At 43.6% G+C, this 24,218-nt stretch overlaps 1 protein-coding gene and 1 long non-coding RNA gene across 2 annotated transcripts in view; one reads left to right on the forward strand and one right to left on the reverse strand.

Moving 5' to 3' along the window:
• The window catches only part of CEND1 (cell cycle exit and neuronal differentiation 1), a 32,580-nt gene extending 29,436 nt beyond the window's left edge, over window positions 1-3,144 (forward strand). The window contains exon 2 of the mRNA XM_006114861.5: window positions 843-3,144. Coding sequence (XP_006114923.1) covers window positions 1,038-1,433 — 396 coding nt within the window. The 5' untranslated portion in view covers window positions 843-1,037 and the 3' untranslated portion in view covers window positions 1,434-3,144. The remainder of the gene's footprint in view (window positions 1-842) is intronic.
• A 14,486-nt stretch (window positions 3,145-17,630) lies between these two features.
• On the reverse strand, window positions 17,631-23,756 carry LOC112544440 (uncharacterized). Its single transcript, XR_003087767.2, has 4 exons — window positions 23,626-23,756; window positions 22,242-22,328; window positions 19,286-19,370; window positions 17,631-17,748 (listed from the first exon to the last, which is right to left on the reverse strand). It is a non-coding gene; the product is annotated as an uncharacterized LOC112544440 (long non-coding RNA).
• Between the last annotated feature and the right edge of the window lie 462 nt (window positions 23,757-24,218).

Consider the following 24,218-nt stretch of genomic DNA (forward strand, 5'->3'; position numbering starts at 1 on the left):
TCTGAGGCAGACTCTGTTAATGTGGACACGCAACCTTGGATTTAGAGCTCCAGGAAGCACTGGGGAGTATTTAGTTCGAATTACTCTGGGAAGTAATTATTTCAAAATAGTGGTACTGGAGTGTCCACCCTACCATTATTTTGAAATAACTATTTTGGAAGTAGCATTACTCCTGATGAAAAGCAGGAGTACAGATTTCAAATTCTGTGGCCTGTTATTTTGAAATAATGGGCTTGGTAGTGTGGACTCTCCGCTTATAAATTTGACCTGGGGGGGGGGTTATTTTGAAATAAAGTCCTATTGTAGACTAGAGCTTATGGACCATCCCTGGCAGGTGTCTGTCTAACATGCTCTTAAAAATTTCCAGTGATGGAGATTTTACAACCTCCCTAGGCAATTTGTTCTAGTGCTTAACCACCCTTACAGGAAGTTTTCCCCAAAGTCCAATGTAAGCTACCCCTGCTGTAATTTAAGTCCACTGTGTATTATCTTCTCCTCAGAGGTTGAAAAGAACAATAAATTCTCAAGTAGCATTTTTCTAACTTTGCCTATTTGTAAATTTTAATTGTTATCAACGGAAGGAAATATTTGTGCAATCAGTGTCTATATGTGGTAAAATCCGTGTTTACTGTCCTTTGCTGAGAAAAATCAAATCCTTCAAAGCACACACATAATGAAAGGTCAGTCACTGGCTCTCCCCCTCTACCCCCACCCCCAATCCATACAGCATGTTTACAGTTTCACCACAACCAGTAGAGTGGCTCTGATTGGAAAACAGTGAATCTTGTATCTATCATGCTATGCATCCTCTTCACTCTCCCGTTTTCTGTTTGTTCTTCCAGGTTCCGGGTCATGCCCTGGTGAAATATTGGTGCTGTGAGAAGGTTCCTGGAACGAGGGCCACAAGGGGATCCGTTTGAGGTCGGCCCATCAGCCTGTTTCAGTGAAAGTAAAGTGGGTGCAAACAGCTTGCAGTAACACCCTGATAGCCAGCCCTGTGAAGGTCAGGTCAGCCCCTCCTGACAGTGTTTCTAGGGATGGAATCAAAAGGAAGCACCCGAAGTGGAAGCAAATCTGATGCCAAAGCTGCTAGCTCAGGAAAGCCAGAGAAGCCCAACCCTGGACCTGCTATAAGCACAGACAAGAAGGAAACTCCCTCCAAGGAGCAGCCCGCCTCTGTTGCCACAACCAAGAAGGGGACCAGTGAGGCCGCTGCATTGAATAACCACAGCAATCTGAAACCCAGCCCTTCAGCCCCGGAGGTGCAAGAGGCCCCCAGCCAGTCCCCTGACTCTGAGCACAAGGGAAACAGTGCGGAGGAATCCTCAGGCAGTGTCTTCGACAACGTGAAGCCATTGGTCATTGTGGGAGGCGTGGTGGTGGCGGCCATTGCTGTAATTCTGGGAGTGGCGTTCCTAGCCCGGAAAAAATGAAGACCGAGAAGGGGTTGGGGGAGAGAAATCTAACCAACTGTACAGTTCCTTTTGAAACAAATGCATGCAGTAAATTCTATACATAGCTATACATATCTGTAGAAAGAGCTAGATAGGGTATCTACAGCACCAACAACTACTCCAGAAGTCTTGGTCCAAGGGAGCCGTGCCAGTTCGACCCAGTATGGGTACTCCATGCACTCAGTGTGTTCTTTCATGTAATATAACTTGGCTTGTACAACTGTGTATAGATTACAGCTTCTCCCGATCAGTGTAAATAACCCCGTCCCCTCCCCCACGCTCCTCTCCAGGAGACCCCCCACTTTGCCATAGTCCCAGCATTTCCAAGCAGAGGTGCTCTGCGTCCCACTCAGAGTCCTTGCTTTCTTTATTTGGATGTTTTTCATTGAGTTATGGTAGAGAAGATGAAAGGGAATAGTACTAAGACTCAGTTAATCAATTAGTGTGGTTTAGTATTAATGTTGTACCCCAACTTGCACTAGGATCTTTGCATACATGGAGCAAGGCAGCTCCGAGCTTACCCCCTCACATGCACATGATGTTGCTCATGCTCATCACCCAGCCTTTAAAAACAAACCGACATGACAGGAGTAACCCACAGAGAGGATCCACACTCTTCTGTATCATGTTGTCATTGTAGAACCTTTCCCCTGTCTGAGATGCAGACCAGGACCTCAGGTAGCAGCGGTGAAGTTCAAGGGACAAATATGTCTCTCTGAGATCTGCAGTGTAGTCTGCAGCCCATGGAGACAACATACAAGGCTTGGAGACCCATCCCATCTTTAGTCATGCCGGGACAGTTTCAATCTGTTCCATTTAATGTGTATGGGGTGCAGATAAGGTCATTAGGACAGAGTTCCAGGGTTCCTGCCCTTAGTGGATGATACAGAAAATGTTTTGGGTGTAATATAGTATTTGATAATCTTAAACTGGCCTCGGTAGAGCACTAAGGGCTGAATTCAAATGGCACTGATGTCCACTGGAATCTTTCCATGGATTTCAATGGGCTTTGGTTCAGGCCCTTAATCCTAATGCTTTTCCATAACAGGTTGATTTCTCCTTGCATGTGGCAAAGGTAGAAGAAAAGGCAGATGAGAAATGAGCTTTAACGGCAAGCAGCACATGAAGCACCGTGGAATGACATGCACAATCCCCTTTATGCTGAGAAAATCATGTGCAAGAGTGAGGAAAAAGATTGTGTTAGGAGAGATCATCTACTCCCTAATTTGAGTCTAGATGGAGCATGTGAAACATTCATGTCTTCAAACAATTTTCCAAAGCTTGGAAACAGCCTGGTTTCTTTGCTTAGGCTGGGGGCTGAGATCTCAAAACAGACTGTGGGTAAGAAGAAAGAAGCAAAGGAAGGGCTAGATGGAGGCTCCATTCCCTGAAACTTTTCCCATGAGGCTGAGAACATGGAACTTACCATTCTTCAGAGGGCTGAGTGATCTTCCCAGACTCGGAATGTCCATTTTGACTCCCATTTGCTGCTGCTGTGTAGTATGGAAAAGGAATCTTTAGTAATGTTTTATTTTAAATGAGGCCAGAATTGAAAACTCATAACCCAAAAAGTCATTGGCGTTCCATGTTGGCTGCTAACCAGTGTGCGCTACGCTGGCGTGTCACAGTTTTGCAGTGATGCTTGGCAGAGATGCAGTACAACAGCCAGAGAAACTGGTCCAAATTCAGAGAGGGTGGAAAGGCTGGGTGAAGTGTAAAATATCCCAAGCCTTTTAGTTGCTTACACCAGATTTCTTGGATTTTCCTCTGACACATCTAATATTGGCTGCTGTTGGTTAACAGGATATTAGACTGGATGGACCACAGATTTGATCCAATCTGGCAATTCTTACATTTTTTACTCAGAGTCCTTTATGAATTTGGCCTACTAAGTTTGTGAGACTCATCAGGATACTTGGGCACAGCTTCTTTACAAATTTCCTTCTATTCCCTGCAGTTAAATATTTTTTTGTTATCTTTTCAACAAGGCTCTTAAAATATTCCCAGTTGTATGTGGCCTTTTTGGGTATAAAATTATCTCTCCTGGTTTCCAAACTATTGTATGTTTCTGAGTTTTAACCTGCATATTTTCTTTTCCATTGCACAGACAGATGCAATGTGATCAGGTTTGCCCCACTGTTGAAGCAAGTGCTCACGGCCACCATGTTTAAACTTGATAGGTGCTAGCATTGTTTCACCTGTATAATGGACAGGACTTATAACTACATCTAGTAACACAATCCCTCTGATGCTGCTATCTGAGAAGGCTATGGGAAAACCTTAGTAAGAGGAGAACTAGCTACTTTGTGAGGGATTCCTTGTTATTACCTAGCCAGGGGATTGTTTAGCTGGTTGTTTCTTTATTAACCTTTGGATGCTTCACAAGAGTCCCTCTGTTTTCAAAAGTATTTTAATTTGATTGCATTAATCTTTGGAAAACGGAGAAAAAAATTCTGAGCTGGGAGGGACCTGAGCTGCAAAACTTCCATCCAGATCTGAACTGTTCCCCCAGAGCATTAAGTAGGCCCACCTCTACTGCTAAGCCAATAATTTCTTCCTGGAATATGACAGCAAGATTATTGAGACATGGTGATGGCAGCTGGACTAGGACTCACGATCTTGAAAAATAACTTTGCCCTCAATCCTATTTATGACAGTGAAGAGAGAGATTAGGATAAGGGAATCATTCACGCACGGTAATTGCCTGGGACTCCTGTCATGACTCATTCTCCAAAACTCAGCTCATTTGCTGGTCTGATAACACTCATTTTTGTGTGGATGTGGACAAGCCCACTGCCTTCTTGAAGAATATTACATGTATATATTACAGTTGACTGCAGTTTTTGTAAAGCCACACAACCCATATTTTTTGTAAAGAAAAATATTGAGACAACCCTTTTTTGTGCACCTGCATTCACACAAAGTGTCCATGTCTTCTTCTTTTCTTTTTCTTTTTTTTTAACCATTCACATTCTGCCATGCAGTGCCCAAAGCAACATTTTTGGTCATGATTTCTTACCACTAAGAGAATGTATGGATAGGAAACTCCTGATTGTATAGTGTCCCTTTGTGCTACAAGCTAAAAATTACTGTCTTCCCCACCTTCCCCAAATTCACTTGGGCTACTTGCTTTTAAAAAGGTGGTACTTCTTGGATTGTATTGTATTGTATTACGTTGTAGTGGAACTAGTTCTGGTTTGTGTCTGGTATATCACAAGTAGGTGCTATGCAAGCTTCCCAAATACGCAGGGATTCGTTGCCCTTCAGTTCTGACTTGCAGCTACACCATTTAGCAGGCGCTATCCATTATATCTATTTTTGTGCTGCATTGTGTGGTGGTTTCCTGTTGAGGAAAAAGGCCAGTGAGAACTAGACTGAGAAGAGCCTATGACAGATTCAAACCCAATTTGGCACAGGGCAAAAGGCTAACAAATGAACTTGCTATGCTAAATAAATAGTTGTCCTATTTCGCGGCAGCACTGAGAACATGGCTTTCTTTGCTTGATGTGTTGTGTTGTGTTTGTTGTAATATGAGGTCCTTTTGGTGACATGTCCACAATGAGAAACAAATTAAAACTTGAAACTGATACGATTCTGGTTTGGAGATCTGTAGGGATCTAGATTGCTAGTTTATCTTAATGATGCTGTTTATAAATTAGAAATTTGATAGATTAATTAGAGAAACACTGCAATAGAAAATACAGCTTATAATTAAAACAACAGATTCAATTGCTAGATTTCTTCTGTTTTGAAGAAGCCACTTCTCTTGACCTAATGCAAGAATGTCACTTATTTCTTAGACAATTTAGTACAGGATTTTCCCTGTCCTTAGTTCTGCAAAGCTGAAATAGACCACATTTCCTCTGATGGCACCTGATCTAAATCCCACTGAAGTCAATGGAAAGATGTCTATTGACTTCAGTAGGCTTTGGATCAGGCTCATGCCCTCAGTAGTTTTGCTGTGGACTACACTTGAATCTGAGCATAAGGGATACTCTGACAACGTTTTCAGGCACTTTTTATCTTGTTTAGGCCCTGATTCCCCAAAAGAACTTAAGCACATGCTTAACTTTAACAATGAAGTCAGTAGATGTACGTAAACACATGATTGTAAGTGCTTTGCTTAATCAGACCGTGGGGGTGATCCAAAAAAATATGAAGATGAGTCTTTCCACTAATTTCAATAGGTTGTGGCTCAGGCCCCTACTTTCCCATTTCCTGTTCTTAATTATTTGTACTATGATAGTGCCTGGCATGGGCTATCTCTGTGGGGCTAATGTCACTCACCGGGAATGGAGGGTACAGCCATTCGGTCTGATCCTTAAAGGGTTCCGCATGTGGAACACTTACATACTTCAGGTTCTATCCTTTGATCTCATAGAGCTCCAGGGAAGCCATAAGCAGAGAATATGGAGAGTGTCCTTCTAGCACAGTGCATCCAAACTGACTGCTTCATTTACATCCAGTGAATTATTTGTAGCCCAAAAATACCATTTATTTTAAAACAACCCTTAAATAATGTAAGGAGCTGGATTATCAAGAAAGGACTCTTCTTGCCCCCTGGATTTTAAAACCTCTTCCAACTCAATCGTAATTCCAGTTTAATCCTTCTCTGAAGTTCATTGGGTGCAATGCTTATTACTTTTATTGGCATGTCCAGTTATGTTCAGGACACCGAGCGCAGGCTGATAAACCTTAGCTATTATATTTAGTTTGTGGCAGAATATGAGGTGATACCTAAAGTAGTTTAATCAAATGACATAAATTATATGTAATGTTCCTCTCATTGGGCTAAACCAGTGTTTCTTAAACTGTGTTCCGTGGCACACCAGTGTGCTGTGAGGCAGTCGGAGGTATGCTGTGGAGAACAGAGTTCAATTTGGTTTTTTTGCTCAACAATTTCCCCCCGACTCCCCCTTTTTTCCCCCTCAATTTCCCCCCAACCTTCTTTTTTCTTCTCAGCAAAAAATCTTTGGTGTTCTGCATAAAAAACATTTATTGTTTGGTGTTCCTCGGTCTTAAAAAGTTTAAGAAACACTGAGCTAGACTGTCCTAGTGTTGATCACACTGATTAGTACCTTATTTCCCATTGACTTCAGGGGAACTAATAATGATATAAGGTACTATATAGCCTAAAGATATTGCAATCTGGCCCATAGATAGTAGACCCATTCAAGGCCACATCTGTCATTCAGTCTAATTTCTTCACAGGACTACTTGCTATGCCATTCTGTAAAGATGGTGCTTTGACCATGTGCCATTACAAGGATATTTCATTGCACAATTTTCTCATACAGTTAAGAACTTTTCCTCCTTAGCCTGATTTCTGTGCCAGTTACAAATGCATGCATACGTTTCTAACAGTACCCAAAGAACAGATGGGATATTTGGGGGGCTATACATCATGGGGGGGTGCACGAGTGTTTAATCTGCTATAGTTACCCAAGTCTCAAGTAAAGATTATTGTCCAATCCTGCAAGATGATGACTTTCCTCAATTCTCTTTGAAGTCAGTGTAAGTTGGGGACATTCAGCACCTTACAATATTAGAACCTTAATTTGCTAGTTTCTTTCTAGTCCTCATTATTGCACACCAGTGACTCACTACATGATTGGCACCCTCTTCAAGGGAGGCCCCTGCCTGATACACTGAGGAATGATTGCAGGTCAGGATTGAGCTCCACTGGCAAAGCTGTGAGGGAAGCTAGCACCGTATTTGCAGACACTGTGTGTGGCGGCTCAAACCAGTGCTGTTGGTCCTTCAGTTATCTGAGTGCAGAGAGGAAAGAAATTAGATGCATCTTGTTGGACAAAGGTGGCTTGCGGCCTGATTTTGACTTAAGTCCGTGGCATGGACCATAGAGAGCCTTGGAAATCTGCTGACATGCATGGCACATGTATTTTCCTCTGCCACCAGAGAACAGACTTGGAGTCAATGCATCAACTAGGTACATAAACGTTTGTGAGCTTTGTTTCCATTTGGTGGACTGTTGAGATTGTGCTATTCCACGGGGATATCTTAGTGCGAAGATACACTCGTCGTGTGGCAAGTTCACATTGCCTTGAAACAACCGCTTTCCCAGTCAGATATATCTCAGAGCAAGCAAACACTATAGAACACCGCAGTTACTGGTCCTAGCTACTCACAGATGTGGCTGTACCCTACATTACTGCATTGTCCCATCTTAAAATCTCCATTCCGTGAAAACACTGCTGGTGATTCACCTGGTACGTAGTGATGTGACCTCAGTTTACCTGGAGCAATGGGAGCGGAATCTGCTACACTACTTTCCACTGATAAAACAGAACTAGACTTGCTGACACATACAGAATTTGGATAAAATGAGGTGAGGATAGACAACATATTCACATGCCACCCCTATCTCTTCTTCCCCACGTAGAATAGCTTCCACCGTGGATCTTCCCCATATAGCCACCTTCCCATTTCACCTCACCTTGGTTTCCACAGTTGGATTTGGCCCACTTAGGGATCTGGGCCAGGATCCCTAGAATCAAAGTTCCTGCCTTGATCTACCCTTACACGTTGATGCTACAGTGCAACAATGCCCAACAGTGAGGGAAACTTTAAATGTTGCCTGTTTCCATTATGCCTTGCAGTATGGGCCAGACTCTATTGCCATAGCTTCAAACAGTCCAAACTTTGTAGGATGAATCAACAAGAACAAGGACAGCATAATGTTTCTTCACCTTCTTTCTTTTTAAAAAAAAGAAAATTGTTTGACAGTTTAGTTTTTAGTTTTTAGCAGCCCCTCTTAACCCTGGTGCCTCTTCCTGAATCCCTGGTTAGGAATCTTTCTAAAGAAATCTTTAAAATGTGCTATCCAAATCCATCTGGTAAAGTAGGTCCAGGTTCTTTACAAGGTACCAGAGAAACAAAAGATATATGAAGGTAACTTGATTGTCTTATTAAAGGGATTTTTTTTACTCTAGTAATTCTTAAAAGCCTGATCCAAAGTTAATGGATAGTGTCTACCACATTAGTGGCTGAAGTTAGTTTTCAACCATGTTCGAGGTCAGCGAGAGTCTTTCCATTGGCTGTGGATCAAGCCTTAAAAGATTTCTACCTAAAAGTAATTATCAGAGTGACACCTTGATTTATTTTCCCTATCCGGACCTACTAATCACACACAATTACCTGTGTTTAACATACAGGTTTGGTTTTTTGCTTTCAGAGACAATATGCTGCTGGGTACATTTCCCAGGGAAAATGGACACCTACACTCAAAAGCTATACAGCTAATTTATACCTTGTTGAATTTATAATCTTGTCTATGCTTCTATGGACACTTTGTATGGGCTGCAGCTCAAATCCTAAAATAGTAAAGAATTTTTCCTTTCCCATATAGTATTCTCTTTACTTTAACTTAAAAAAAGCGTATAAATGCAATAATGCAGGTAGACTAGAAATACTAGATTGAAAATTAAAGTAGTTTAGCTTGTCCCATTGTGACTTACAGTGTTGTATGACACCCAACGCTGTATCCTAGCATTCTCAAGGCTTCCTACGTAGCTGAATCTAGTATTAGCTTTGAAACCCATTGTGTGAATGGCGGGTGGGTGGATTGGAAATGTGTACTCTCTACGCACTGTATGTTACTCACATCAGCTGTATGGCCACTCCATATGCTGTGAAACTGTAAATGATTCCAAATACACCTGTAACTCTTATCAGGATTGTGTGAAATAAATTATATATAGCTATATACTGTATAATTCTGAACGTGGCCATCTTTGTGTATTTGGGGGGTGAGGGAAAGCAATCATCCCTTCTTTGGCCCCTTAGTGAAAAACACACATCTCTAGGGTTAATATGGGGTTAGTAATGCCTAGAGACCCCAACTGTACTAAGGAGCCCATAGTGCTAGGTGCTATATCCTGTGTCAGTGCTTTTCAAACTTTTCTCATGACCCAGTTGAAGAAAATTGTTGATGCCTGTGACTCAACATAATTTGACCAGAGTGGGGGCTCCGGGGTGAGGCTGAGGACGAGAGCTTTGGGGCATAGGAGAGGGCTATGGCTTTGGAGGGGGGGTCAGGGCTGGGGCAGGAGGGGCTTACCTTGAGTGGCTCAGTCAGTGGTTCAGTGCAAGTGATAAGACAGGCTTCCTGCCTCTCCTGGCACCACAGACCATGCTGCACCACAGAAGCAGACAGCAACAGGTTCCCAGCCTCCTGAGGGAGTGTGGACCTCGTACTCAGGGCAGAGGCAGTGTGTGGAGCCCTGTGTGCTCTTCCCCCATCCCATCCCAGGAGCTGGGCCTGCTGCTCTCTGCCTCTAGGGCGCAGCACAGTCTGCAATGCCAGGATGGGCAGGAAGCTGCCTTAGCACCCCCACTGGGGCATTCTGTGACCCAGTACTGGGTCGCAACCCTTAGTTTGAAGCCACTGTCCAATGAGACAGTCACTGCCCTGAAGCACTTACAAGCCACATAAGATAAATGGACAGAGGAAGCATTATTAGCCCCATTTTACAAGTAAGAAACTGAGGTGCCGACCTCAGTCACAAAAGAAATCCATGAACCCAACCCTCCCGTGACAGTCTGTTGTCTTAATTACTGGGCCATTTCCCCCCTTTTACTAGCAGTTATTAAATCTTGACGTTTCACCCACTTGCAGTGTGATGTTTTCCTGAGCAAATATTCTGATTTCCTTCAAACTTGGCTGTGGCACCTCACTCCTCTCTTACATTATTCCCACTGATGAAAAATTACTCACCTGCATCATCCTATTGATTTCACTCTGATTACTCCCACGAGTAGCTGCTCACCCCAGTGGCTGCAAGGAGTTAACAGTCTGGCCCACAGGAAGCAAAGTGAGAACTTCAGAAGCATAAATCATTACTGAAGAGACTTCTAACATCCAAGGCAGCACTGGGAGGCAATGAAGACCCTTGGCAAGGCACTGTTGCAAAAAATCTAATTGCTTTTGGGTAGGAGTTTAGTACATATGGGAAATCAGGTATTAGATTACCTATGGGACCAAGTGAAAGGCCCAGGGACAGTCTTCATCCAGAGAAGCCTTATTATAAATGAAACATGTAAAAGTAGCTTTGCTGAGCACTCAAACGTCATTTACAAGGAAGCTGTTTACCTGATGTTTGACTAAAGTGGGAGGAGGTCTGGTTTGAGAGAATAAGTCACTATGGACACTTGGCCAATGAGGACATGAGATTAGGCAGCCTGAACAGTGAGAGAGAATTTTGCCAAAGAGGAAATAGAAATGCAGCCCTCCTTATATAGCTAGATTGGAGCAACTGCAGCCTGCATTCCTCTGGGAAACATGCCGTTCTTTCATGGCTACTTGCAGAGCAACATAAGCAACCTGACTTCAATGGAGCCAGGATCTTAAGTTAAAGATAATGTAGCAGGAGGTCGTGTTCTAACTTGAAAGTTTCACTCATTGTTTGGAGCAGTGAGGAGTGGGGAGAGACTCCTGTATCTGTTATCCCCTTTAGCCTGGGGGGAGGGGGTCAGCATTGTACCTCCTGGAGGGGGTACAGTGAAAATCTATTCAGTTGTCTTCTCAGTCAAACAAAAATGCTTTCTCAGAACCAAGGATAGAAGTAAAATCACTTAGGGCACATCTACACTAGCCCCCTAGTTCGAACTAGGGAGACTAATGAGGGTGACCGAAATTGCTAATGAAGTGCAGGATTTAAATATCCCGCACTTGATTAGCATATTCCTGTCCGGTCGCCATTTTGGAAACTGACTAGCCTGAAGTAACTGCCCGCGTCTACACGCAGCAGAGACGCATAATCCGAGATAAACCCCTTAGTTTAAATTAACAGTTAATGGAATGAGGTTTAACTGTTAATTCAAACTAAAGGGTTTATCTGGGAATCGAGCTTCTCTGCCGCGTGTAGACGTGGGCAGTTACTTCAGGCTAGTCAGTTTCCAAAATGGCAACCGACCGGGAATATGCTAATCAAACGTGGGATATTTAAATCCCGTGCTTCATTAGCAATTTCAGTTGCCTTCATTAGCCTCCCTACTTCGAACTAGGGGGCTAGTGTAGAGGTACCCTTAGTGAACAAACAGTTAGTAATTGCCTTTACTAGGAAAAGCTCATTTATTCATGCAAATTCTAGTGCCTCTGCTTATTGTGGAAATATATATATTCTGAGTCTGTATGCTATATTAAACATATCCCATAACACTGAGTGCTGATGACATAAAGGCATATGGAGCGGGGTGTACAGTGGGTTGGGGAATCCTCTTCTTGGTTCTTATGTTGAAAAAGCCTTTGATTTCAGGGTAGTGAGTGGCAGAGGCTAAAGGAAATGTGCTGTTCAGCAGTAAAAGACCTCTCTGGTAGGAATGAATTATTGATATCTGTAGAGAAAGTGAATGCCATGTGAGACAGAGAAATCCTCCCTTCCGCTTTGTGTCTGAATGTTAACCAGGGGATCCAGAGACCCAATCTGAAACCAATGTTGCTTGTAACCATATTTGCAAATGCTTTCAGGCCCTGTTATGAGCCATGGGAATAGATTAGGGTCTAATTTGAGATAGAGCATCCATTAGTGTTCAGCTTTGCAGAGCCACTGATCCAGTAGGGACCCATCCCTGGCAATGGAAAGTTACATTAACTAAGCAATTCATTCTGAAAACATGGCCCCAGGGTTTTTTATATAAATCACAGCTTCTGTGATTTAAAAGCAAAGCTGTTTCATCAGAGGAAATGGTCCCTGATCTGGTGACTTTGTGGTGATCCGCTAGCATATTAATGGTCACAAAGCCAGTTTAAATGGCTACTCAAGAACTATCCCAACATGGGGAAATTTCAAGATGGCATAGGAGTGGTGCAGCTCCCCCCCATATTGCTCATTTTACCCCTGGAAGAACTGTGTACCTTCTATACTCAGTCAATTCCTAGCTGCTGTAACAGATGTGCAACCTGAAGCAGACCTTATGCTACTGTAAGTTGCACATTGGGACCAACCCAGTATCTAGTGGCCCCAGAATTGGGATGGGTGATAAAGATGCCTAAAAACTAGGGCTGTCAAGCAATTAAAAAATGTAATCATGACTAATCGCACACTCTACACTCTGGCAGCATTTCAAAGGGGCAGCAATGAGGAATCCTGGGATCAGCTGGAGTCCCCAGCTAACCCCAGGCTCTGTGCAGTGCTGCCCTTTTGAAGTGCCACCCTAGTGCCTCAAAGGGGCAGCGCATTAGGAGCCGGGAATCAGCTGGAGTGCCCAGGTGATCCCAGCTCCGCGTTGTGCTGCCCTTTTGAAGTGCTGGACTGGCACTTCAAAGGGGCAGTGCGATGCGGAGCCGGGATCACCTGGGCACTCCAGCTGATCCTCAGCTCCTAATGTGCTGCCCCTTTGAAGCTCCAGACCAGTGCTTCAAAGGGGCAGCGTAACACAGAGCTGGGGATCAGCTGGAGTGCCTGGCTCCAAGTTGTGCTGCCCCTTTGAAGAGTTGGACTGGTGCTTCATAGGGGCTGTGCTGCATGGAGCCTGGGGTCAGCTGGGGACTCCAGCTGATCCCAGGCTCCTAATGTGCTGCCCCTTTGAAGTGCCTGAGCGGCGCTTCAAAGGGGCAGCACAGCATTAACGCCTGCGATTAACGTGTTAAAAAAATAAATGTATTAATTCTTCCCTGTGTTAATCGCAGGTGTTAACGCACATCAATTGACAGCCCTACTTAAAACCATCTTCATATTTCTTTCCAAATCTGTGTCAATTGCTGCCACACTAGTTCTAAATGTCGGATCAAATCTGTTGTTTAAAAGTGCTACCCCCACAAAATTTTCTGTCACTCCCACACTTCAGCGGTGCTCACCTGTACTAAGTTCATGGGGCTCTAGATGGTTAACCCTGTTAATATAAATACCCACCCTTTCCCAAGTCCCAGAGCTCAGGGCTTAATTTCCTGCAGGTTTGCAGGACTTTTACCACTGAAAGAGCCTTACACAGTAATATCCTGACTCTTTATTTCTTAACAACTACCAAGCAAACAGAATACACATGCTAAGCCCACAGTGCCAGTCTCACCAATCCTGGAGAAGGCAGGAGACCTTCCTCTGTCGGCCAAGCAAAGACAGGCTCATCTGGATTCTGATTGCTGTACGTCATGGTCGTACAGAGGATTCTTGGCAGCTCTGATCTTAGCCTGTGTTTGGAGGTGAGTTCTTCCAGGTCTTTCCTTTTGTTATTCTTTCTGTTCCTTCTTTTCCTTTCTTCCTATCCGCTGGTCTCCTTCGTGGACCCCAGTTAATATAGTGAAACTTTGAGTTCTGCTTAACTACACCTTAACCCAGGGCTGCGCAACATTGGAAGCCCCCGAGGCCACAATGATACTCGCAGCACATACCAACGGCCCCAACTTAAGTGTGGTTGCATATATATGCAAATATATGCAAAGAGTTTCTTTCACACTGAAGGGCATGAATGTAAAGCACTTCCCACAATGCCCTGGTACTTCTGGTACCTCCTCCCTGGGGGCTAGAAACATGCTACCCTGTACCCGTCTGTTCCAGCCAGCCCTTCCACTTGTGTCTTTCAATGCTCACCCTGCCTGGGAGATGCCTCGCTGTTGTGGAGCGTGTTCCCAGTGAAGGATATGTTCAAAGGATCCTACCCACGGGCCATGTGTTGAGTGCTGAGTAAACCCAAAATGTACCGTGGGCCACAAATGGGTTTGTGGAATGCATGCGGCACGCGGGCTGCGTGTTGAATAGCCCTGCCTTAACCAATTATTTTACTAAAATTTTACTAACCAATCCTAACATACTGTAACAGAATAACCTAACCAATCATACTCACTACCTTAATTTTGGTACACCTAAGAAAATTAATTATACAGCAATTAAAAACCAAGCAGAGATCATACCGACAAACAATAGGAAAGTGAGCACCATAATCAGAATGAGGATTTCAAAACCCCAACTACTGATAAGGAGTTTCATGCCAGATGAAATGCTATCATCAAACTAAGTTTTCTTTAACCATCTTGAGATCTGATTCTTTATCTGGTGATAGTGGGTGCCATTAGAACAGGGTCTCTTCTTAGCAGCCTGGTATTATACTATTTTAATGCAATTTAGATGGAATGTGAGTGTGTCACTTCCTGCTTTACAGCTAATGGCTGTTGCTCTTTCAATCTGGCTGCAGATGAAGGCCTTAGGCTAAGTCTAGGCCTTCCAAAATGGCTAGAGGACTTCCAAGATGGCTACCAAAAAAGGCCTTATCTTTACAAAAGACCTCCAGGGCAAACTGCAATGCTTCTGTTTTCTCTTAAAATTGACATGTTGCTGACAAATGGCATATTCTTCATGTATGTGAAATGCAAGGGCTAGGAACAGTTAGAAATCTCTTGGAAAATCAAATATTTCAACAAACATACCAGGCCCCTATGCAGGAATTTCTGTGTGGAGAGGTGAGCTGTGGGAGGGGCTGGTGACAGCCCTGCCCCCATGGCTCAGCTCCGCCCCCATGGCTCAGCCCCGCCCATGGCCTTGCTTCTGGGGGAGGAAGTGAGGAATCAGCCCCAGCCGGAGGAAAGCAGGCGCAGTGCGCTACCAGCCTCTATCCCCTGTGCTGGCTGGAGCATGGGGGAGGAAGTCTGGCAGCGTGCAGCTTCTATCTTTCCCTGGCCAGCTGGAGCACAGGGGAAGGAGGCTGGGGCAGACCATGAAGGACTGTGGGGGGTGATGTGGATTTGCACTTTTTGCACCCCTCTTGTGTACAGGCCTGTATAGAGCCTGCACCTTTAGAATGACACTGCTCTGTAGACTTGTTGAAGTGACCACGGGGTCTCAGTGCTACAGTGAAATGTTGGCAAGTAGGAGTCAAATGGGATCCAGTCTGGACAGTTGCGCCACCTGTGTATGACTTCAGGCAATTTCTTTCTTGTGCCTCAATCCCTAGCTATACTTGAGTTTCAGTAACTACTGGCCAGCAATCAGTGAGGCCACATTGGTGCAAATTGAAAGAATAGGCAAGAAAAGCCAGTTTACACCAGATACCCAGCCTGAAACTAGGATTGGCTAGGCTGGAGAAATTGTGACTTTCCTTATCTATGTGTGAGGTTTACATATGAGCAGGGGTGATGGCTACCTACCAGCTACGGAATGAGGGTTAATTTTAAATACAGGCAGTCCCCGGGTTACATGGATCCGACTTACATTGGATCCCTACTTACAAACGGGGTGAGGCAACCCTGCACTAGCTGTTTCCCCCCAGCAGACCAGGGAGACGCGAAGCTAGCGCTCCCCCCCCCCAGCAGACCAGGGAGACGCGAAGCTAACACCCCTCCCCCCCCCCCCAGCAGACCAGGGAGATGCGGAGCAGCTTTTCTCAGTAGACATCTCAGCTTGAGAATAAAGGACTGAGGGAAGTGAGGTGTGGGAAAATAAAACTGAGCTCTGTAGAGTTTCCTCTACAATATGTACCAGTTCCGACTTACATACAAATTCAACTTAAGAACAAACCTACAGTCCCTATCTTGTACGTAACCCGGGGACTGCCTGGATAGCCCAAACCACAGACTAGTCCTTGGTGCAAAACTGAGTAGAAAGCAAGGGCTCTTTGGAAAATCAGATTCTGCAGCTGAAGTATTTTTGATAAGTGTCTCTTTTTAAAATGTGCTTTCCTCAGATATTTCTCCTAAAAGACACATAAGGGGCGAAAACACGTTTCTCGATTCAAGCTGTTTCTGTCTACTCTATTAACTTTCCTCAGTGTACCACACTTACCAGTGTCACTGAACATATTTTTTCATTTATATGATTAAAAATGCTCTATATTGCTCCTGAATATATGACTGGTTGTTATTGAAGAAGTTGTCCTAAAAACACAGGAGAAGAGGATGGGTTGAGCAATATTCTCATGCATGTATGGAATGAATTATTTTATGTGCACAAATATGGAAGTGATGTGTGGTGGAGATGGGGCCGAGGGGGCTCAGATCGGGGCAGAGGGTTTGAGTGTGTGTGTTGGGGAGCAGGTGAGTGCTCCAGTGGGGGTGGGGAGGAGCCAGGGATGAGTAGTTCAGGTTGTAGGAGGGGACTTCAGGACTGGGGCAAAGGATTGAGATGCAGGGTGGGGTGGAGTGGGGGGTTTGAAAGCATTTCTCCATCTCTCCCCCAACTATGGCAGTTCCCTGCCTGTTCCTGCTGCAGCCCTGAGCCATGGCTTAGAAGGAACTTCAGGTTGAGGGCTACCCAAATCAAAGTTCTGAACATCACATAACACACAGTAAACTTGTGGAACTTCTTGCCAGAGAATGTTGTGAAGGCCAAGACTAGAACAGGGTTCAAAAAAGAACTAGAAATGTTCATGAATGACAGGCCCATCAATGACTATTAGCTAGGATGAGCAGGAATGTTGTCTCTAGTCTCTGTTTCCCAGAATCTGGGAATAAGGTCACGGGATGGATCACTTCATGATTACCTGTTCTGTTCATTCCCTCTGTGGCACCTAGCATTGATCATTGTTAGAAGACTTTGATCTGTTTCAGTATGGCCATTCTTATGTTCTTATCTGTGTTACAGATTGGTTGGCCTTTTTATGGGAGTTTGGTCCTGATCCACCTATGATAGGCTAACCTTCCTGATTGATCCTGATCAGCTAGAGATCAAAAGGCCCTATTTAATTATTAGAACCAACTGGGAAGGGGTCTTGGGATAGCTAGAAAGAGTTGCGAGCATAACAAGGTGAGCTGCTACAGATGCTTGTTTAGCTCTTCTGATAGGCCCTTGAGATGGGTAACTTCCAGACAAATAGCCTGGAAGAGGACTGAAGCCAGCTTGCTTGCTTACTTCCATGACTGGCCCTGAAAGAAGGGAGAACCCATGTAGGGGAAAAGCCCTGAGAATCTGTGCTCTGTAGGAGAGTGGGAAGGAACTGACGGCTGAGTCCAGAAAGTGTTGAAAACCCTTTTGTTTGTTGCATTTGGCACTATTGTCTGTCTGCTCTCCTATTCATTAGGGTCTCCCTTGTGGGGAAAACTGAGATAGGGTGAGCTATGACATAGTGGGCCATGATGGGGGATGCTGCAGAGACTAACCTACCACAAGTTGGTGGTGAACGTGAGCACAGATCTAGCCCCTGCAGAAAGAAGCTAACTGGGATGGTTTCATTGTCACACTTCAGTAGCACTTGATTTACATTGTTTAGCAGTCAATAGTGTAACTAAGTTGCTAGCTTTAGTTCATTATAATTTAAGGGAAAAGTGGAGGGTTTTTTAAAAGAAACCATAAACTGCTAGTACTCAGCTTCCTCAGCTTCCATCCTTCCTTTTTTTTCTTTTTCACACTTCCTAAGTGGGAGGTAGAAACAAGAACAAAAACCAATGTTAATATCAGACCTTGTTGTTTATCACCTTTTTTATTTAAAATCTGATTTATTCTAATTTTATCTTTTCCTTTTACTGATGCGTGTTCTAACACAGTGGTTCTCCAACTTTTTTCATTTGTAGATCCCTAAAAAATTTCAAATGGCAATATGGACCCTTTGGGGAACCTATTTTATGTCTATATAGTTGAATTCTGTTCAGTCAGTATTCAGTCTGTCTTTCATGGACCTTTTAGATTATCCGTGATCCCCTGTGGATTCAATTACTGTCACTTTGGCCATCTAAGCCCCTGACTTATGTGCACAGTTGTGTACTTAAAAGACTAAGCACTGTAAGACTCTACATATAATGATGCAAGTGCAAAAAGGAATCAGTGAAGGATGATCTGTAAACCTGCCTCGTAGGGCTGGCTTCTGCCCTTACTGCAATATCATTATCCTTAGTGGGGGGTAAATAGAGTATAAATTAGGATAATTTGACCCTTAAAGTCTAGTCTTAGAATGTACTAATCTCATAACTAAATCTGTCTCCAGTGATAGCTGTAGATCAATTTGGAACTGATGCAGGGGAAATCCCGGAGTGGTGTAATGCTAGTTTAGCAGGTCACCAGCCCACAGAATGGAGGCTGGACAGAATAGTGTGGTGCTCCCACTACCCTGGCTAGTGAAAAGGACCTTGGGGACCTCAGAAGCAAGGTGCACATTTGAGTAGCCCTGAAGTGCTTACCTAAGCAGCTCTTGGCCAGCAGCATCTGAAGCAGGCTTCCCTGCCTAATAACTGCCCCTGATTGTCTGTTCTATGTTGCTGTCTGTGCTGGGGGAAAGGAGGCTTCATGTGCTGCCCCCTCCCCTAGAAAAATCTCTCAACTCCTATTGGCCAGTTTCCGGTCAATAGGAGAAGAGAGATTTTGCTGAGGGTGAGGGCAGCACATGAAGCCCCCCTTCCACCCTCACACCGCAGTGCAGAGAGCCACAGGAAGCAGCTAGCCACTTTGAGCAGCTCTGCTCCATGCCAAAAGGGCAGGCAGACCGGATCAAAAGGCTTAGCAGTCCAGATCTGGCCTGTGGGCTGTATCTCACCCAACTCTGATCTAAAGGCATTTGTATAAAGATTTTGCAGTAATAAATGCAGCACTCGTGTCTAATTGAGGAACTATATACCCAAGCATTGATAGGACAGCAATAGTATGATGGATAGTGACCGCACAATGTAGATGCTGCCTCATAGTAAATAACAAGCCTCCTCTGACTTAATCACCCAACAGCTGTGAATTAATTGGCACTATCACATTGTTGGAAGAACATTGCTGTGATTACACAATGGATATTCTACCCTCCCCTTAAAATAGTTCCTAGGAGTCTCCAGATATTCTGTTCTTCCTGTCACAGTAACATTCTGGTTTCTTTTATTACTTATGTATTAAAAAATTAGCTTTGCAAGTATTTCCACAGCTAAAACCGATAGCGTTATGTGTAATTCTTGTAGCACACTGGGCACTTACCATCTCCAGAGCCACCTGAGTAAAGCATACACCAAGCCCCAAAAAATGCATGCAGCAATAACAGCACCTAAAATATACTTTCCAGCTGGAGTGGGAAAAGAGAGGGGAAAAAGGAAATGCTTAGTTGCAGATTGGCTTTTCCACGCACCAGTAAATACATCCCCCCAAAACTGTGTAGTGTATGACAATAAATTGCTGGTGCTTGTTCTTTTTAAAGCACTTTTGCCTGTATATCATCTGCTTCCTTTCCAGGCCTAGCCAAATGTTTCTCTTTCAAGCCAGGAGGAATGGGAAACATGTGAACAACTTTGCACTGAGATAGACAATAGTAATAATAACATAATATAAATCATTAGTGTTCATATTACAATGCTACCTAAAGGCCCTAATCAAATCTAGGCCCCATTGTGCTAAGCTCTATGCACAGTAACAGACGTCCAGCCCCTGAAGAGTCTACAGTCTAAACAGACAAGACAATGGGTGGGAGAAGGGAGCATTATTCCTAATTCATAGCTGGGGAATTGGGACACACAGAGAGCAAGTGACTTGCCCAAGGGGGAGTCCATGACAAAGCTGGAGTATGGATTCTGACACCCTTAGTCCCAATTTAGTGCCTTCTCTTAGGTACAGGTCTTGTGGTCATCTCAAAATACTTTCAAAGCTATCAGCTAGGTAAGGGTAGTGGGGACTGGACTCGATGACCTCTCGAGGTCCCTTCCAGTCCTAGTATTCTATGATATACCTTTGGCCGTAGCTCTCAGACACAACCTTGGTGACAAGAACTTGTGTGAGTGGCAGGTGGACTTGCAGAACATGGTTTAATATTTGAAGTGATGGCATTTCTAACAGAGCAGCACCTACATAACACTATCCACCCTGCAAGGCCAACGAAGGGTGAGAGCTCAGTCCTGGCTTGGGACCTGAATACATTTGTAGTTGAGTGCCTCAGTTTCCTTTTGCCTGTTGCTTCATCTCCTCGACGAGTAGGCTGAATCTTCCAGGATCATTGGCATTTCTATATCCCATAGTGGTAACCCTCTGGTCTGGAAAGAAAATCCCTTCTTTCAGCTTTCTGAATAGGCCTGTGTTTTTAAAGAGGTCTGGTTTAGGTACTTTCCCTGACTGTCCTTGACTGATGGTGGTAAAAGGTCCTTGGTGATCCCCAGGGCTTGCAATACCACAGAAAAGCAGCCCTTTCTGTTGGTGTGGAAAAATGGTAGGTATGGTGCCAAAACGGACAAGCGTGTCATCTGTTGCTCTGCTGTACTTCAGGAACCTTATTACTGCAAAACCATCTACTGTGTCCTGCACATTGCCCGGGGAGTCATAGTCCTTTGTAGCAGAACATGATACTTGCATCACAGCACCCTCCATGGTAGATTTCCCAACTCCAAATTGGTACTGATAAGTCAGGAAACCATCTGGCACTGCAAGCTTCCACACAGCAAAAACTTCTCTCTTCTTCGCTGTCAGTGCAGCTGTCATTTTGGAGTTGCTGAGCTGGAGGGCAGGGGGAAAGCTCTGCACGCACATCTCGGAATGTGGCTTTGCACATCCAAAAGTTCTTCCGCTATTACTTGTCATACCATAGCTGCATAATTGTGTGATCCCACTAGTTACGACTTCTTTCTCAGGCCCAGAACTGGTGATCTGTGAATGCCAGCGACCAGCCTGAGTTGTTTCTTACGACTTCTTTCTCAGGCCCAGAACTGGTGATCTGTGAATGCTAGCGACCAGCCTGTGATGTTTCTATGTCCCACAGCAAGTTAACCTCCAAGGTACTGTCATGTTCCCAGCAACAACTCTGACAGCTCTGCAAATAGCCAAGGATGAGGTGTGCCACATGCACAATGCTCATTACAATAGTGAGCTTTGCCAGATCCATGGATCTCACATGGATAGTGGATGCAAGGGTTTGGGGGGGTTTTGGAAGAGGCATGAAACTTTATGGAGGTATGTCTACACTTGCACCCTCTTTTGAGAGAGGGATGCAAATGAAGACATTCAAAATTGTAAATGAAGCTGGGATTTAAATATGCTGTGCTTCATTTGCATAATCACTGACTGGCGCTATTTCAAAATAGTACTATTTTGAAATAAAACAGCTGTTTAGACGCGTTATTTTGAAAGAAAGCCCTTCTTTCAAAATAACCCTTATTCCTTATAAAATGAGGTTTAACAATTATTTTGAGAGAAGGATTTTCTTTCGAAATAATGCGTCTAAACAGCATTTTTTTTCGAAATAGTGCTATTTTGAAATAGCGCCGGTCTGTGATTATGCAAATGAAGCATGGGATATTTAAATCTTGGCTTCATTTACAATTTCGAATGTCTTCATTTGCATCCCTCTCCCGAAAGATGGTGCAAGTGTAGACATACCCTGGGATGCAGATAAAATTATAGTTGGAGAAAACTGTATCATGAGACACTGAACCCATATTCCCCTGTCACTCTTCTTTTCTCCTTTCCCTGCAGAGGCATTGCAAACCTTTCGCATAACACCTTGTGCTAGAAGGTGGCAAGCTACCCATGATGCATTGCAGCCTGCAGCAATGCAAGTAAGTATTGATAACAAGGATGCACATGGCAGACAGAAACATAGTGTGGACATGCAAAACAGATTTAATTACTACAGCAGCTGTACTTTGATGTAACTTAATTTTGTAGTATAGACTCAGCCTTAGAATACCTGAGACTTCAAGCTATAAAACATAATAATACTTGGCACTTTATTTTTTACTTCTCAGCTTCAAAACACCGAACAAATACGCAGAGTGAACTCACCTTAATGGGGCACAAGAAACTAAGTGTTGCATAACCCTTGTTCTAGCTCTCTGAACAGGGGTGAATCCCACCTTACCTGATTAATCCTCACAACAACTCTGTTGGGTAGTTAGCAAGAAGTAGCTTGATCCAAACCTTATTGAAGAAGTTTAGGGAGCACTAATGACTTTACCTTGTTCAAAGAATTCATTCCTCTTTACTCTCTGGAGTGTGGGGAAACTCACGAAATGCATTCTATGTGTGGGCTGAAATTGACCTCCTGTGTGGGGGACAATACACAAAACTTAATAACTTCACTGAGTCGTGTTTTCCATCTGTCCCTTTTCATTACTGGACTCAAAAGTCAACATGATTAACTGTGTTCAGCCTCCCCCAGAGAAAAAGCTAATAGCATTGCAGAGAGCTATTAACTTGCTGGCTATGTTTGCAAGAAGAACTTGTTGAATCATAGGACTGGAGTTCATCTAGTCCAGTTCCCTTACACTCATGGGAGGGCTATGTATTATCTCAGTCACTTGTCTAACCTGTTTTTTGAAATCTCCAGTGACAAAGATTCCACAACCTTCCTAGGCAATTTATTTCAGTGGTTAAGCACCCTCTCAGTTAGGAAGTTTTTGTAATGCAAATGTCAGCAAAAATTAAAAGAACAGGAAGGAATCCTTCCTAGATCTCTTGATATACAATGGCAATGGCAAATGCGATAGATGCAGAAAGAGGCTTTTTGCTAAATCATCCAGGGTTGACCACAGTCAGAGGTAGGATACTGGATTTATTAGACCAATGTTCTGATCTTGTAGGGCAAATACTATTTAATCAGTTCTATTCCTATTATTTTCAGAGGCCGACAAGATCTGGGATCTGAACTCACCTTGGAACTTCTGGAAAGTGTGAAATTTGGATTCGGACTTTGTGATTACTCCTTCCACCCCAATCTGTATAATGGACTGAGGCAGGCTCAGCTCTATACTTTAGACATAGCTCTGTCCCTGCACTTAATGCCCTCATAAACTCGTGAATAATAAATGTCTTCTATTTTGCGCCTTCTTCCAATTGAATCGAAACCAATAATTATTTTTTAAAAACAACTAAATATTCTGGGATGATCAATTGCAAAGATATGCTATAAATAAACATGGCAAAGATTCAGATCTTGAGTGCTGAGGGAAATTGCTCTTTGATCTTATGCCTCACAATGCTACTACTACATATGGAGTCTAATGTGTCTACATTTCTAGTCCTGCTGGATTATTATTTTCTGAAATTAAAATATTATTATTTAAAGGGTTCTTTCTTTCAGAAACCCAGACACTACCCTTCTGATTATTTTCTTACATGAAATAAACCTTTCATGGCTCTCGCCAACTCCAGCCACTGTTTGCCAAAAGAATGTGACATGACAGGCTGAAAGTGATGTACTGAGCTACACTACACAATGGACCGGGTGAGGCAGCTCCCAATTGGTAAAATAAAGCCATAACATCAAAACCCTAATAAAAGGAATGGCCCCTCTGACATGGTACACAGTAGGTATGTTTCACAGCTATCTAGATACTTACAGAATGGCTTTACTCTGTTACTAATCAGCCAAATCCAGCACAGAGAAATCTAAATGTTGATTTAGAGCTTATTGGAAAGAGAGAAGCCAACTGTAGATCATCTCCAGAACCTGACGGTCATGTGATCCAATAAAATTGACACATTGGTACCTAGGGAACAGTGGAACACTGCAGACTGTGACATCACTGTTTGATTTAACCTCTTAGCAACACTGGGGGATCAGATGCTGAACAAGTCTTCTTTTAGAGAGTCTTGGTGGGTGAGATAGTATCTCTTATTGAATCAACTTCTGTCGGTGAAAGTTACAAGCTTTTGAGCTTACTCAGACCTCTTCTTCAAGGCTGGGATGAACACAGTTACAATCACAGTACAAGCAAATTGGTTTTTGTAGACCCCCCAACATAAGCCAATGCAGGACCATCAGTATTTTAGGCCAGGTGAAGGGGTAGATATGATTAATCAGTAGGAAAAAAAGGCAGGGAAATCTGGACTGTGGCCACATCCATTTCATTGATAAATCTATGGTCACAATCTGATGCATTATTTGTACTCTGATTTTAAATATTTTAAACCAGTAGATTAGCAAAGCATC

Source organism: Pelodiscus sinensis, chromosome 5 (genome assembly GCF_052426305.1).
Source record: "Pelodiscus sinensis isolate ZL-2025 chromosome 5, ASM5242630v1, whole genome shotgun sequence".
In the NCBI taxonomy this organism is placed as follows: Eukaryota; Metazoa; Chordata; order Testudines; family Trionychidae; genus Pelodiscus; species Pelodiscus sinensis.